We start from the raw sequence: 14,898 nt of genomic DNA, 5'->3' as shown, positions 1-14,898 counted from the left end.
TTCCCTGCATTTCTCTTGGAGCTGCCTGAGAACAAATACCATGTCGGTGGTGCTCCTGCTAGCTCTGAAGCCGCACTGGCTCTCTGGGAGGAGTTCTTCTGCAATGGTGGGCACCAGTCTGTTCAGGAGTATTCTGGCAAGGATTTTGCCTGCGATGGAGAGCAGGGTTATCCCCCGGTAGTTGGAGCAGTCTGACTTTTCCCCTTTGTTCTTGTATAGGGTGATGATGATTGCATCGCGAAAGTCCTGTGGTAATTTGCCTTGTTCCCAGCAGGTGACAAGTACTTTGTGAAGTGAGCTATGTAGTACTGTGCCCCCATGCTTCCAGATCTCTGGTGGAATTCCATCAACTCCCGCTGCCTTGCCACTTTTCAGTTGCTTGATGGCTTTAACAGTCTCTTCTAGGGTGGGGATCTCATCCAACTCTGTTTTCACCGGTTGAAGTGGGGTGAGGTGGCGACTTCAATGCCAGAGTAGGTAAAGACTCGGAAGCCTGGAAAGGAGTACTTGGCAAACACGGCATTGGCAACTGCAATGACAACGGGCGCCTCCTACTAGAATTCTGCATGGAGCACCAGCTCACCATCACCAACACTATCTTCCAGCAGAAGAACAGTCTGAAGACAACTGGATGCACCCACGGTCCAAGCATTGGCACCTTATCGACTACATTCTGGTGCGCCAGAGAGACCTTCGAGATGTCTTACACACCCGAGTAATGCCCAGCGCAGAATGTCATACGGATCATCGTCTTGTACGCTGCAATCTCCGTCTTCACTTTAAACCCACACCCAGGAGAGGAGGTATCCCTCGGAGGAAGTTTCAGGTTGGCAGCCTCCAGTCAGCCGAAGTTAAAGCTGCCTTCCAGGCAAAACTCCAGTCAAGAATTGAGGACCCCAGTTGCCCCACAGACCCTTCTCCAGAAGCACTCTGGGAACACCTAAAAACTACCGTCCTGCAGATCTCTGAAGAAGTCCTCGGGTTCTCCACAAGGAAGAACAAGGACTGGTTTGATGAGAACAATCAAGAGATCCAAGAATTACTGGCAAAAAAGAGATCTGCCTACCAAGCACATCTTGCTCAGCCCTCCTGTCCTGGGAAAAAAGCAACCTTTCGCACTGCATGTAGCAACCTCCAGCGCAAGCTTCGAGACATTCAGAACGAGTAGTGGACCAAGCTTGCAGAGAGAACCCAGCTGTGTGCAGACACTGGTGATTTAAGAGGGTTCTACGAAGCCCTGAAGGCAGTATATGGTCCATCATATCAGGCTCAGAGTCCCTTGCATAGTGCAGACGGCCAAGTGCTCCTCACAGACAAGGCATCCATACTGAACCGGTGGTCGGAGTATTTTCAGGTTCTCTTCAGTGCCAACCGCGTAGTTCAAGATTCAGCAATCCACCTCACCCCTCTGAATTAATGGCCTCCCAAACACCCTGTTCCTTAACAGCTTGGAATCATAGAGTTGGAAGGGAAGGGACCTCCAGGGTCATCTAGTCCAACCCCCCTGCAAGACGCAGGAAATTCACAAATACCTCCACACACCCAGTGACCTCTGTTCCATACCCAGAAGATAGCAGAAGATATTGGATTTATACCCCGCCCTCCATTCTGAATCTCACAGCGGCTCACAATCTCCTTTCCCTTCCTCCCCCACAACAGACACCCTGTGAGGTAGATGAAGATATTGGATTTATATCCCGCCCTCCACTCCGAAGAGTCTCAGAGCGGCTCACAATCTCCTTTCCCTTCCTCCCCCACAGCAGACACCCTGTGAGGTAGATGAAGATATTGGATTTATATCCCGCCCTCCACTCCGAAGAGTCTCAGAGCGGCTCACAATCTCCTTTCCCTTCCTCCCCCACAGCAGACACCCTGTGAGGTAGATGAAGATATTGGATTTATATCCCGCCCTCCACTCCGAAGAGTCTCAGAGCGGTTCACAATCTCCTTTATCTTCTTCCCCCACAACAGACACCCTGTGAGGTAGATGAAGATATTGGATTTCTATCCCGCCCTCCACTCCGAAGAGTCTCAGAGCGGCTCACAATCTCCTTTATCTTCTCCCCCACAACAGACACCCTGTGAGGTGGGTGGGGCTGGAGAGGGCTCTCACAGCAGCTGCCCTTCCAAGGACAACCTCTGCCAGAGCTATGGCTGACCCAAGACCATGCTAGCAAGTGCAAGTGGAGGAGTGGGGAATCAAACCCAGTTCTCCCAGATAAGAGTCCGCACACTTAACCACGACACCAAACTGGCTCCAGCAAAAACCTCCAGGATCCCTTGCTGGTCTGGAGAAAAATTGCTGACAGACTCCGAAGTGGCGAACAGCATTTCCCTGGGTGTGTAAGAAAAGGCTACAGGAACTAAGCACCGATGGACGCAGCCCTTCCTGCCTTCCCTCTCATGATCTGCCTGATCCACAGAATCAGCATTGCTGTCAGACGGCCATCTAGCCCCTGCTTAAAAACCTCCAAAGGAGAGCCCAAACAATATTAACTTTCCCTTTTAAACACACCGTTCGTCTTCCCTTTTTAAAATATTAACCTTCCCTTTTAATCACACCGCCGGATTCATAAATAAAACGAGTTCCACAACCTCTGGAACGCACAGGAACGCAGTTCCAGCTGGCTTGGTGCCAGCGGGTGTGGCCTAATGCGGTCCTGCCCTGTATGAAACACTGGTGATGTCAAGGGGTGTGGCCTAATAGACAAATGAGTTCCTGCTGGGCTTTTTCTACAAAAAAAGCGCCCTGCTCTCTGATCTATAACGAAGGGAAATTCTGGATCTCAGCTAGGAGCTTCTGGGACCCAACAGACAGCGTGAGGGCCTCCTCAGCAGGTCTCATCCCACAGATGCCCCATGGCTCTCCCAGCTGATGTCTCTCTCACTTTTCCAGGAGAGCGTTTCACTTGCCACGTGTTGTGTTCAATGAGCTCTTTGTCATATAAGCAGGGCTTTTTTTTGTAGCAGGAACTCCTTTGCATATTAGGCCACACCCACCCTGATGTAGCCAATCCTCCTGGAGCTTCCAGGGCTCTTAGTACAGGGTCTGCTGTAAGCTTCAGGAGGACTGGCCACATCAGGGGAGTGTGGCCGAATATGCAAAGGCGTTCCTGCTACAAAAGAAACCCTGCATATAAGTGAAGACTGCTGCAGCTGACGAAGAGAACTTTGACTTTTGAAAGCCTACACCCAAAAAATCTTGTTGGTCTCGGGGGTACTGCCGGACTCGAATCGAGCCGCTGTACCGCTCCAGGAAACATCCCTGTTCTTAAATCACCATTCGGATTGTGAGCGTTACCCCCTAGCTCCCCCTTCCAGCTGCTCCGGTTAAATTCTGAACTGTAACTGAAGGGAGACTAAAATCTTGTCGATATTTTAACCAAGTCTTAATCTGATGTAGCCCCCTTCCACAGGTAATTAAATATGAAGAAGACTGTAGATTTATACCCCGCCCTTCACTCTGAATCAGAGTCTCAGAGCGGCTGACAATCTCCTTTCCCTTCCTCCCCCACAACAGTCACCTTGTGAGGTGGGTGGGGCTGAGAGGGCTCTCACAGCAGCTGCCCTTTCAAGGACCATTCCTGCGACCTAAGGCTGACCTAAGGCCATTCCAGCAGCTGCAAGTGGAGGAGTGGGGAATCAAACCCGGTTCTCTCAGGTAAGAGTCCGTGCACTTAACTATTACACCAAACTATAGCTGTTCTTGTTGTGTCTGTACCCCCATTTCACCGGAGAGATATTTCCACAAATATATTTTGCAGTGGGGTTGCCAGGCCCCCCCCCCCCCGGTCACCAGCAGGGAATAGAGGGGTCCAGGTTGGGAAACTCCTGGAGATTTGGGGGTGGAGCCTGGGGAGGGCAGTGACCTCAGTGGGGCACAATACAGTCCACCCTCTAAAGCCTCCATTTTCTCCGGCGGGCTAACCACTGTGATCTGGAAACGAGCTGTAATTCCAGGGGATCTCCAAGTCCCTCCTGGAGGTTGGCACTCCCAGTGTGCAGATGGAGGGAGAGGAGGCAAGAACCTTTGGAAGACTAAAGCACATTTCTGCTTATCCTTCATGACTGAGAATCGAGGACCCGAGATCGCAACGATTTTTACAATTTGCTAATCCCTCCGTTCGTTATTTGTGTCAACAAAACCATACGCCGTCCCTCCTTACCTTCTGAGTGACTCAGGATTGTGTTGTTGAGTGCTTCTTTTTCCTCCTTCAGTAACATGTTCTCTTCTTCCAAGTCTGATATCCGCTAAGGGGAAGGGGAAAAGAAAGGCAGCAATATTACCATCCCACAATGTAGGCCAACCCAAGGTCAGTCAACTCTGTATGGTCGATCGAGTTTCACCTGGATGGCTTTTATAGCTAAACCGGTTCCTTTCTTTCTTTTTCTTTTTTTGTCCTCATTCAGTCATTGGCGTAACAGAAATTCCACGGCACAATGAAAGGGTTACCTTCCTTTCCAGCAAAGGGAACTGCATCCTCTACACTTGGCTGCTTAAAGACAATGCAACTGCTTAGCTTTATTTATTTTTTTAATGGTCAAATTGAATGGTGTAAACTGAATTTCTTTTATTGGTCTCACAATGGTGGGATGGATCTAACACCATCTAGGGAAAAGTTAAGGTCTAGCAGCACCTTAAAGAAAGACAAAATTTTATTCAAAGTGTGAGCTTTCGTGTGCAAGCACACTTCCTCAGACAAGGCCTCGGCCTCTCTGCCCTGTTGTTGGCTCTCCAGAACTAGCTGGCCACTGTGAGAATGGATGCTGGACTAGATGAACCACTGGTCTGATCCAGCAGGGCTCTCCTGATGTCCTTATAGAGGCCTCGGTCTCTCTGCCCTGTCGCTGGCCCTCCAGAGGAACTGGTTGGCCACTGTGTGAGACAGGAGGCTGGACTAGGTATACCATTGGTTTGATCCGGCGGGGCTCTTCTTTATTTTATTTTATTTTATTACTTTCCATTTCTATCCCGCCCTCTCCGCAAGCGGACTCAGGGCGGCTTACAACATCATAAAATACAATCAATCCATAAAACATATAAAACCATAATTTACATATATCAACTTTAAAACCATTCTATGGCGCTCTTCTGATGTTCTTATGGAAGCCTTGGCCTCTACGCCCTGTTGTTGGCCCTCCAGAGGAACTGGTTGGCCACTGTGTGAGACAGGATGTTGGACTAGATGGACCACTGGTTTGATTCCGTAGGGCTCTTCCAAGGTTCTTATGAAGGCCTCGGCCTCTGTGCCCTGTTGTTGGCCCTCCAGAGGCACTGGTTGTCCACTGTGTGAGGCAGGATGCTGGACTAGATGGTTTGGGAATATCTCTCCCGGTTTTTGACGGGTCGCCATTGAAACGGCGTGCCGAGTCAGGAGCCTGGGAGTTCTACTGGAACCTTCATTATCAATGGAGGCCCAGATAGCAGCCACTGCCAAGTCAGCCTTTTTTCATCTGAGGCAGGCAAGACAGCTGGTTCCCTTCCTAGAGCGCCGGGACCTGGCAACAGTGATCCATGCAACGGTCACCTCGAGATAGGATTACTGTAATGCCCTCTACATGGGGCTGTCTCTGTGCCAAACCCAGAAGCTGCAGCTAGTGCAGAACGCGGCTGCCAGACTGTTGCTGGGGCTCCCAAAGTGGGAGCACATACAGCCGGGGCTGTGTGAACTGCAGTGGCTGCCAGTTATATACCGGATTCGTTACAAAGTGCTGGTTATCACCATTAAAGCCCTATATGGCCGAGGACCTGCCTACCTTAGGGACAGTCTCTCCCTGTAAGAACCCCAGAGAACACTGAGGTCAGCAGGGAAGAACCTGCTGACTATTCCCGGGCCAAAAGAGGTAAAGCTACAGAGTACCCGCACCCGGACCTTCTCTGCTATGGCTCCACGCCTATGGAACCAGCTTCCGGAAGAAATGCGGTCCCTACGGGACTTTGAACAGTTCCGCAGGGCCTGCAAGACCATCCTTTTCCGAATGGCCTTCACCGATTAAGAGAGAACCTGCTGAGTAAGCTCACCATCTGTATAATAGCACCAACATATTAATTTTAATTTTATCGTTTTAGAATTTTAATAGAATTTTAATTAAACTGTTAAATTAGTATTGTTAAACATTGTACAATGTAAGTATTGATTTGTGTTGTTAGCCGCCCTGAGCCTGCCTCGGCGGGGAGGGCGGTATATAAATAAAATTGATGATGATGATGATAATGATGATGATGATGATGATGATGATGATGATCCAGCAAGGCTCTTCTGATGTTCTTATGGAAGCTTCGGCCTCTATGCCCTATTGCTGGCCCTCCAGAGGAACTGGTTGGCCACTGTGTGAGACAGGATGCTGGACTAGATGGACCACTGGTCTGATCCAGCAGGGCTCTTCTTATGTTCTTATGGGCGTTTTGGCCTCTATGCCCTATTGTTAGCCCTCCAGAGGAACTGGTTGGCCACTGTGTGAGACAGGATGCTGGACTAGATGGACCACTGGTCTGATCCAGCAGGGCTTTTCTTATGTTCTCTGCTGCTGCTCAGCTTTCGCAGAAAACCCGCCTTTAATGAAGATGGCAGACTTTCTGAGCAGCGGCTGCCAACGCAACAATGTTCTGCTTCACAGCTAAATACATTTGACACTAACAAGTAATAAACAGCCACACTGCCACCCCTAAACCCTTCCTTAGAAATCCTAACTTCTTTTGTTGAAAGTTGGCAAGATATATGATTAACAGAACTCTTTGCCATAAAGGGGAATTTGATTTCAATCAACTCTCCTGTGACAAACTATTACAGCTCAAGAGTCTGACTCTCTGTTTAATAGTCTGGAGGGGGGGGGGGTCGTGTTCCTTTGCAGTAGAAGAGTTGGAATTGAGTCCAGTGGCACCTTGAAGACCAACAAGGTTTTCGGACAGCTTCAAGAGGGGATTGGATAAGCATATGGAGCAGAGGTCCAGCAGTGGCTATTAGCCGCAGCGTATTGTTGGAACTCTCTGACTGGGGCAAGTGATGCTCTCTATTCTTGGTGCTGGGGGGGCGGGCACAGTGGGAGGGCTTCTAGTGTCCTGGCCCCACTTGGAAAAGTGATTTAAAGAGACAAATGCCTTCTCCAAGCTGTCCATTGGGGTGGTGCGGGCTTTGAGAGTCACACAACATGTGTGTAACAGCCACATGTGGCTCCCAAGCCACAGTTTGGCCACCCCTGTCCTAGACAGTCTCTCATGCACACCCTCCTGAACTTAGATTGCCCGCAGATAGTGTAAACATTTTGGTGCAATTCTCATTCATTTCAGCAGGGAATGCGCAGCAGCATCTCTCAGTGCGCTGTGACTTAGCATGTGCCAGGGTGTCATTGGAATGTTACGTTTCGAGCACGAAAAGCCTTTGGGCTGGATCCGTCATGTCACTGGGAACTCATCCACGCCGTAAGAGAAGACGCAGACTGACAGAGGTGCCCCGCTCAGGGCAAGTTCAGTGCATTACAAAAGTTTCCCAAAGAACTTCAGCCTGGAGGAACCGGTAAAGTGGGGCTGGCTGTAGATTTCGGGGCCTCGGGCAAGATGTCATCCAGTCCTGCCCCCGTTTGTACCGCCATTGCAATGAGTACATGTTTGCAAACACACCCTTCTGGAGGAAGGAGGGAAGTGTAACTCTTTCCAGTTCTTTGAAGCCCCAGGTTACCACTGAACCTAATGGGGGTAAAGAAGAACTCAGTGGTGCTTCTTCTTGTGCTGCCAATGGGCAGCACTGCAGGCCACTGCTCCAAATTCCACCCCTGCGTTCCTTTTCCATTCAAGCTTGGAGCAGAGCTGCTGCAATTTGGGGGGGGAAACTTCAACATCGGATGCGCGTGGCTTCCAAGCCTCTTGTGAAAGAAGGGCTTTTATACATCGGTATTATAAAAGAACATGGCTTTTCCCCGCCCTCCTGTTTTAGAAAGGCAAACAATACACCCCCGCTAAGCCTCCCATATCTACACAGGTTGCCTAATTTTACCAGCATTTGTACTCCGTTCCTTGCTCTTGGCAGGCAGAGGTATTTTATCAATAAGCGCACGTGGCATCAGGGGTGGGGGGAGCCCTCAATGGTAACAGAGGCTGGCAAAGAGCAAGATGCCTGTGGCAATAAGAGCTCAAACCGCTTTGCAAAGAGCTACTCCAGCAGCTGACTCTAAATATATCTTTTATAAAAACAGAACCCTCCGAAGGAAGAGAACTAGAGCAGCTCTTTTATCAAAGATTATCTCCCAAACCAGAGGTGGCCAAACTTGCTTAATGTAGAAGAAACGTGAGAAGTTTGAGAGCCACAAGACAGGAATGTCAGATGTTTGAGGGAAGGAAGGAAGGTAAATAGATGAGGGAGGGAGAGGTGGAAAGAAAGCAACTTAAAATTAATTCTCCAAGCCGCCAGCTGACTTGGCTTGGATAAGTGATTTAAAGAGACAAATGACATCTGCTTGAGAGTTGCAAGACATGAATAGCAGATGTTTGAGAGTTGCAAGAAAGGAAGCCAAATAGAAGGGAGAGAAGGGAGGGAAGAAGAAGTGGAAAGAAAGCAACTTTAACAGTAAATGTATTCTACAAGCTGCCGGCAGGCTTGGCTTGGAGAAGCGATGTAAAGAGACAAATGCCTTCTCCAAGCTGGCTGATGGGGTGGAGGAGGCTTTGAGAACCACTCCTGTCCCAAACTATCTTGGTGCGGCAGTTTCCCCTTCACATCTGAGCACAACTGTCAGGGCTGATTCTAGGGTGGGGTGGGGTTTTTTTGCGGGGGGGAGAGGTGGGGCTGCACAGAAAGTGCCCCAGAACTCCATTCCCAGGACCGGATCCACATTCTGACGGGCCCTGGGGAGAGTGCTCATCCCACCCCCCAATGATCCCTGCTCACACCTTCCTTTCTGCCCCCACCCATGTCCCCCTGCCTGTGCCTCCTTCCCCTACTTGCTCATGACCTGCCCAGGGCCGGCCTTGCCACTGGGCAAATTAGGTGATTGCCTAGAGCGCCAGCCTTCTAGGATCGCCAAACTGGGCACTTCCCCATGTGACTCAGTGACGTTTATCAGTTCAAGGGGGTGTCAGTAGTTAGCGTCGCCTAAGGTGCCAGACAGTCTAGGGTCTGGCCCCACAGCCACCTCCATGCCCTTTTCCGATGGCACGGGAAGTCGTATGCAGCTGGCAGCACTGCTGTTGTGACTGTCACACTCTGCACACTTTGGCAATGCTGGGGAGCAGGGGTGGAATTCTAGCAGGAGCTCCTTTGCATATTAGGCCACACACCCCTGATGTAGCCAATCCTCCAAGAGCGTACAAAAAAGAGCCTTGCAAGCTCTTGGAGGATTGGCTACATCAGGGTGTGTGTGGCCTAGTATGCAAAGGAGCCCCTGCTAGAATTCCACCCCTGCTGGGGAGCAGAGTCGGTGGAGTGCTTGCAAGCAAGCGGGCAAGGGAAGGGCATGCAGGCAGGTGGCAGAGGAGCTATGTGAGCTGGGCCCAAGGGCAAGGGGCCCTGCCAGAAGCCTTGGGCCTGGGCAGACACCCCACTTCAGGGTCTGCTGACCCATGGCTCTCTCCATTCTCCTTCTCTGCCCATGTTCCTGCTCATGCCTTTCTTTGCACCCACCAACTTACACGCCAATGCATCCTTTCCCTGCCGCCTCACAGATGCCCGCTCCACCCATGTGCCTTTCCCCCTGACTATGCTGGGCAGTTCCAGCTTGGCAGCCATGTTAGTCTGAAGCAGGGGTGGCCAAACTGTGGCTCGGGAGCCACATGTGGCTCTTTCACACGTACTGTGTGGCTCTCAAAGCCCCCACTATCTAGCGGCTTGGAGAAGGCATCTGTCTCTTTAAATCACTTCTCCAAGCCAAGCCAGTTGGCTCGAAGAAAGCATTTGAAGTTAAAGTTGCTTTCTTTACTCTCCCTCCCTCATCTGTTTTCCTTCTTTCCTGTCTTGCGGCTGTCAAACATCTGACGTTCATGTCTTGCGGCTGTCAAATATCTGGTGTCTATTCTACTTGGCTCTTATGTTAAGCAAGTGTGGCCGCCCCTGGTCCGAAGCAACAGAACAAAGTTAGAGTCCAGGGAGACCTTTAAGAACAACAAAATGTTATTTAAGGTTAGGCCTGCAGCCATGGGGTAGGGGTATTTGAGGGTGACAGCCCCTCTCAAACGTGCCTGGCTCAAGGGCTGTTTAAATCGTGCAGCAGCAGCTGCCGGCCTTCCCCATGATTTAAAGGAAGGAAGGAGTAGGAGGAAAGAACAAGCGCTCTGAATTGCGCACCCTGAGTCCCACTGGCAGCAGGGGAGTGACCCCCGACCAGGGCTTTTTTTGTAGCATGAATTTATTTGCATATTAGGCCACACACCCCTGACGCAGCCAATCCTCCAAGAGCTTACAGGGCTCTTCTTCCAGGGCCTTTCGTGGGCCTTTCATGAACTTTCATGCAGACGCACCCTTCAATGTGTATGAATATTTGTGAGCATGAATGGTTTTAAGTGCTTGAAGGCTGATCCTGCATTGAGCAGTGATCTGGACCGTTCCAGCTCTATGATTCCCTTGGGGGGTGTTTTTATATCCAACCACTTGACTTATCCAAGTTCTGCATGGCCTGTAAGACGGAGCTCTCCCACAAGGCTTTTAATTGATCCAGCAGGTGTCCCCTGAAGTCATCGCTTCCCCCAGCACCCAACTATCTAGGTGCGCAAGTTATGCTGAATGCTACCAGCCTATATGTGGTTTTATGACTAGTAGCCAATGACATGGATCTAATTTGATAATCTGTGTCCGGGCCATGGCCTACCGGGACTGCTGCCGGTGCCAACCACGCCCCCCCCCAACCACCGCGGGACACCCAGGCCGCCAACCGACCCCACAGACCCACCCGGCGACCCCAAACTGAGGCCACCCTGCCCCTCCCCACTCACCCGGCGGGCCAGGAGGCCAGCACCCACCGCCGAAGGCAACGGAGCCATTGGGGCCGGCGAAGCGGTTGTCCCGAGGAGCGGGGAAGATGCGGGGGCCACAGGCCACCCGGTGGGGGACGAGCTCAGCCCCGCATCAGAGGAAACGCCACCTGGCCCCATGGTCCCAACGAGAAGGAAGGAAGCGGCCAGGTTAGCCAGGCCAGCAAAGGCACACCGCTCCAAACCGTGGCAGCCCCTCCACGCCCACCCCGTCAGCCAGCCAGAGCCAGTCCAGCGGGCCCTGGGAGGGGGAGGAGGCTGCTGGGCATCTGCCCTTAAAAGAGGGGGCGGAGCCTGGAGGATCCCTCCCTGGGGAAGAGGCACAGGGGCTGGGGAGGGAATAAAAGGGACCGCTGGACGGCCAGTAGGGAGGTCGGTGATGACCCACAGGAATGGAGCTGGTGCCTGATGGAGCCTCGTTCGGCCTGAACAGAGAAGGAGTGAGAGAGGGAGAGCGGAGGCAGAAGAGTTGAAGGACCAGCCAGAGGGGTGACAAGGTGTTATAACCCAGCCCTCCACTCCTGCTCTGAAACCCCCTGGCTGCCCAAGGTGGGGCCCCAGGAGGCAGACAGGAAATGGCAGCTCGACGGGCAGGGCCCCCGGACAGGGCGGGGCGTGACAATTCTGTAATTATTGTATTGTATTGTTTGGATGTGGTTTGGATGTGGTTCATTTAATGTTGCTGTAAAGTTTTTAATGTTGTAAGCTGCCCTGAGCCCGCCTGCGGCATAGGGCGGGATATAAATCGAAAAATTAAATTAAATTAAATTAAATTGACATAAATTGGCCACGTGAATCAGCCTGGGGAGACACTGCCTTGGCATCTTTGGACAATCCTTTGTGGAGTAATATGTGTGCAAAAAGAAAACGAGTTCAATCAGCCAGCAAGTCGTGGCTTTTGAAGGGTACACCACCCACCATAGAACAAAGATGCTCCCAAAAAGTGATGTCCGAGAAGGTGGACAATCCCAACAGAGCGTTACCTTTTGGAGCACGTCTTTTTCCTTCATGTAAGTGTCTTCCACAATCTTCCTTTCACCGTGAGCTTTCTCCAGGGCCAACCGGAGGGTGTCAATCTCTTCTTGCAAGATGGCAATCTGGTTCCCATCTCCGCTCTTCCGTCGGTATCGTTCCAGTTCCTTCTTCAGCTTCTCTAACTCCGAGGAGTAGGTAGAGGCAGTTGTGGAGAGCTGCTCGTTCAGGAGTTTGTATTCTTTGTTCTGCAATGAGAGGAGAACAACATATGAACTGAAACCCAGCGAGAGACTGACTCTGTTGCGGAACAAGAGCTCCCCAGAAGCAGAAGATGCCTAACCCACAGCAAGGTATCGGTATGATTTGTGTGATTTCCCCACCTTGGTTGAAAAAGACAGAACAGACAGTCTCACAGTGCAGGTGCTGAGACCAAGACAACCAACCTACGTATCATCCTTATCTCTAGCAGAAACATAACTTTCACTATGCCTTACTGATTTGTTTCCGAGTAACGACAGAAGTAGGAGGTTTTTAGACCCCAAACCAGATTTAGCCTGTAAGGACAGACCCACACATATTGAATTTTTTTGCTACACCACAATTTGTAGCCAATCAACTCCAATTTATTACGGTCAATTGACCAGCAGTAACAATACATAAAATCTCACAGTCACAGACCACAACGCCTGACTACGTAAAAGCATTCTCATATTCAAATTCTACCGATGCTAAACCTTAAGAATAATATGATTTACCATCTGTATTTTGTTAAAAAGTTCTGCTTATTTATGGCTAAAAAAGAAGACTGCAGATTTATACCCCGCCCTTTTCTCTGAATCAGAGACTCAGAGCGGCTTACAATCTCCTGTATCTTCTCCCCCCACAACAGACACTCTGTGAGGCGGGTGGGGCTGAGAGGGCTCTCACAGCAGCTGCCCTTTCAAGGACAACCTCTGCCAGGGCTATGGCTGACCCAAGGCCATTCCAGCAGGTGCTGGAACCAAACCCAGTTCTCCCAGATAAGAGTCCACACACTTAACCACTACACCAAACTGGCTCTCTCTACAATAGGAACTGTAGCCAATGAACTGATGTCAACTTGATTAGTAAAGTGTAGCTGACTCTCGCGATGAAATTATGCTGGATGCTGCAGCCAATTAGCATGTACATGTGCCAATGTGTCACCAAGGGTATATAAGGTTCTGACGACCCTGAAAGGGGTGGAGCAGCTTGGTATGCGGGCCTTGGGTTAGCACTGCTCAACATCTTTATTGCAATACATTCTTATTCCTCCTCACCCAGATTTTGGCTGCATGTCTTTTATTGGGCAAAGGCATTCAGACTGGAGATCTGTGCAACAGCCTTCAGAGACAAACAGAGAAATTCTAACACAAAGCATACCCTCATAGACAAGGAATTATCCCTGAGAGCCAGTTTGGTGTAGTGGTTAAGTGTGCGGACTCTTATCTGGGAGAACCCGGTCTGACTCCCCACTCCTCCACTTGCAGCTGCTAGAATGGCCTTGAGTTAGCCGTAGCTCTCGCAGAAGTTGTCCTTGAAAGGGCAGCTGCTGTGAGAGCCCTCTCAGCCCCACCCACCTCACAGGGTGTCTGTTGTGGGGGGGGAGAAGACATAGGAGACTGTAAGTCGCTCTGAGTCTCTGATTCAGAGAGAAGGGCAGGGTATAAATCGGCAGTTTCAGTGTTCTTCTAAATACTAGAAAGGAAACAATCCTGCATATAATTCTGGAATCTTAACAAAGCCAAAGGAAAAGGAAAGGTCCCCTGCGCAAGCACCAGTCGTTTCCAACTCTGGGGTGATGTTGCTTTCACGATGTTTTCATGGCATACTTTTTATGGGGAGGTTTGCCATTGCCTTCCCCAGTCATCTGCACTTTCCCCCCAGCAAGCTGGATACTCATTTTACCGACCTCAGAAGGATGGAAGGCTAAGTCAACCTGGAGCCGGCTACCTAAAAACCCAGCTTCCGCTGGGGATCGAACTCAGGTCGTGAGCAGAGCTTAGGACTGCAGTACTGCAACTTTAACACTCTGGTCCACTCCGATCCAATCAAGAAAGACTCCTTCATTACTGCGCAAAGGACATTGAATAAACGAAGGCATAATTTATCAAAGGCACAGATTTTAAGACACCAGCCCAGCATCTCTCAGACTTCTGAAAATGCTTCTGACTTCTAAACTCACCTGTCCTTTTCAACACCCATTTGCAAAGTGACTTCACATGACTCCCTCCCCATACATAAAATATAGAAGCCTCACATCAGTTGACGCAGAACATCTTTATATTTTATATTTCATAGGTTTGATTCCATGTATCCGTTCCTGTATAGAGAAGGCTCTTTTGCTGATGAAACAGAACGGAGGGATGAAATCCAACATTTATAAAGATACAGAACTACTGAGCGACAATTTCATTTCATGGCCATTTCATGCATTATGCAACAAAGGCAAACCGAAAATTGTCACTGAGTGTTCCACAGATTTCCGTCATACAGCTCCATTCCTCTTCTCCCCCCCAGAGCCTCAAGATCCAGTGGCAATAGTTGAAGGAGCTGGGCATGTTTAGCCTGGAGAGGAGACGGCTGAGAGGTGATAGGATCACCATCTTCAAGTACTTGAAAGACTGTCATCTAGAGGGTGGTGTGGAATTGTTTTCTGTGGCCCCAGAAGGTAAGACCAAAACAAAATCAAAACAAAAGAGTTTCCGGCTCAACATTAGGAAGAACTTTGTGACCATTCGAGCGGTTCCTCAGTGGAACAGGCTTCCTCAGGAGGTGGTGGGCCCTCCTTCGTTGGAGGTTTTTAAACAGAGGCTGGATGGCCATCTGAGAGCAATGAAGATCCTATGAATTTAGGGGGAGGTGTTTGTGAGTCTCCTGCATTGTAAAGGGGGTTGGATTAGATGACCCCGGAGGTCCCTTCCAACTCTATGATTCTAATAGTAAAT

The 14,898-nt window shown here is 50.2% G+C and overlaps 1 protein-coding gene across 5 annotated transcripts in view; it reads right to left on the bottom strand.

Annotated features, from left to right (window-relative positions):
• The window catches only part of MYO5B (myosin VB), a 520,179-nt gene that overhangs the window by 100,375 nt on the left and 404,906 nt on the right, over positions 1-14,898 (bottom strand). For all 5 annotated transcript variants that reach the window (XM_060236175.1, XM_060236177.1, XM_060236176.1 and 2 more), the window contains exons 22-23: positions 11,941-12,177; positions 4,167-4,251 (exon numbers count right to left, since the gene is read on the bottom strand). In XM_060236175.1, the coding sequence (XP_060092158.1) occupies positions 4,167-4,251; positions 11,941-12,177 (322 nt within the window). The remainder of the gene's footprint in view (positions 1-4,166; positions 4,252-11,940; positions 12,178-14,898) is intronic.

This window comes from Heteronotia binoei, chromosome 4 (assembly GCF_032191835.1).
Source record: "Heteronotia binoei isolate CCM8104 ecotype False Entrance Well chromosome 4, APGP_CSIRO_Hbin_v1, whole genome shotgun sequence".
Lineage (NCBI taxonomy): Eukaryota > Metazoa > Chordata > Lepidosauria > Squamata > Gekkonidae > Heteronotia > Heteronotia binoei.
Note: the sequence above shows the minus strand (reverse complement) of the source record. Positions and strands in the feature narration are given on the sequence as shown.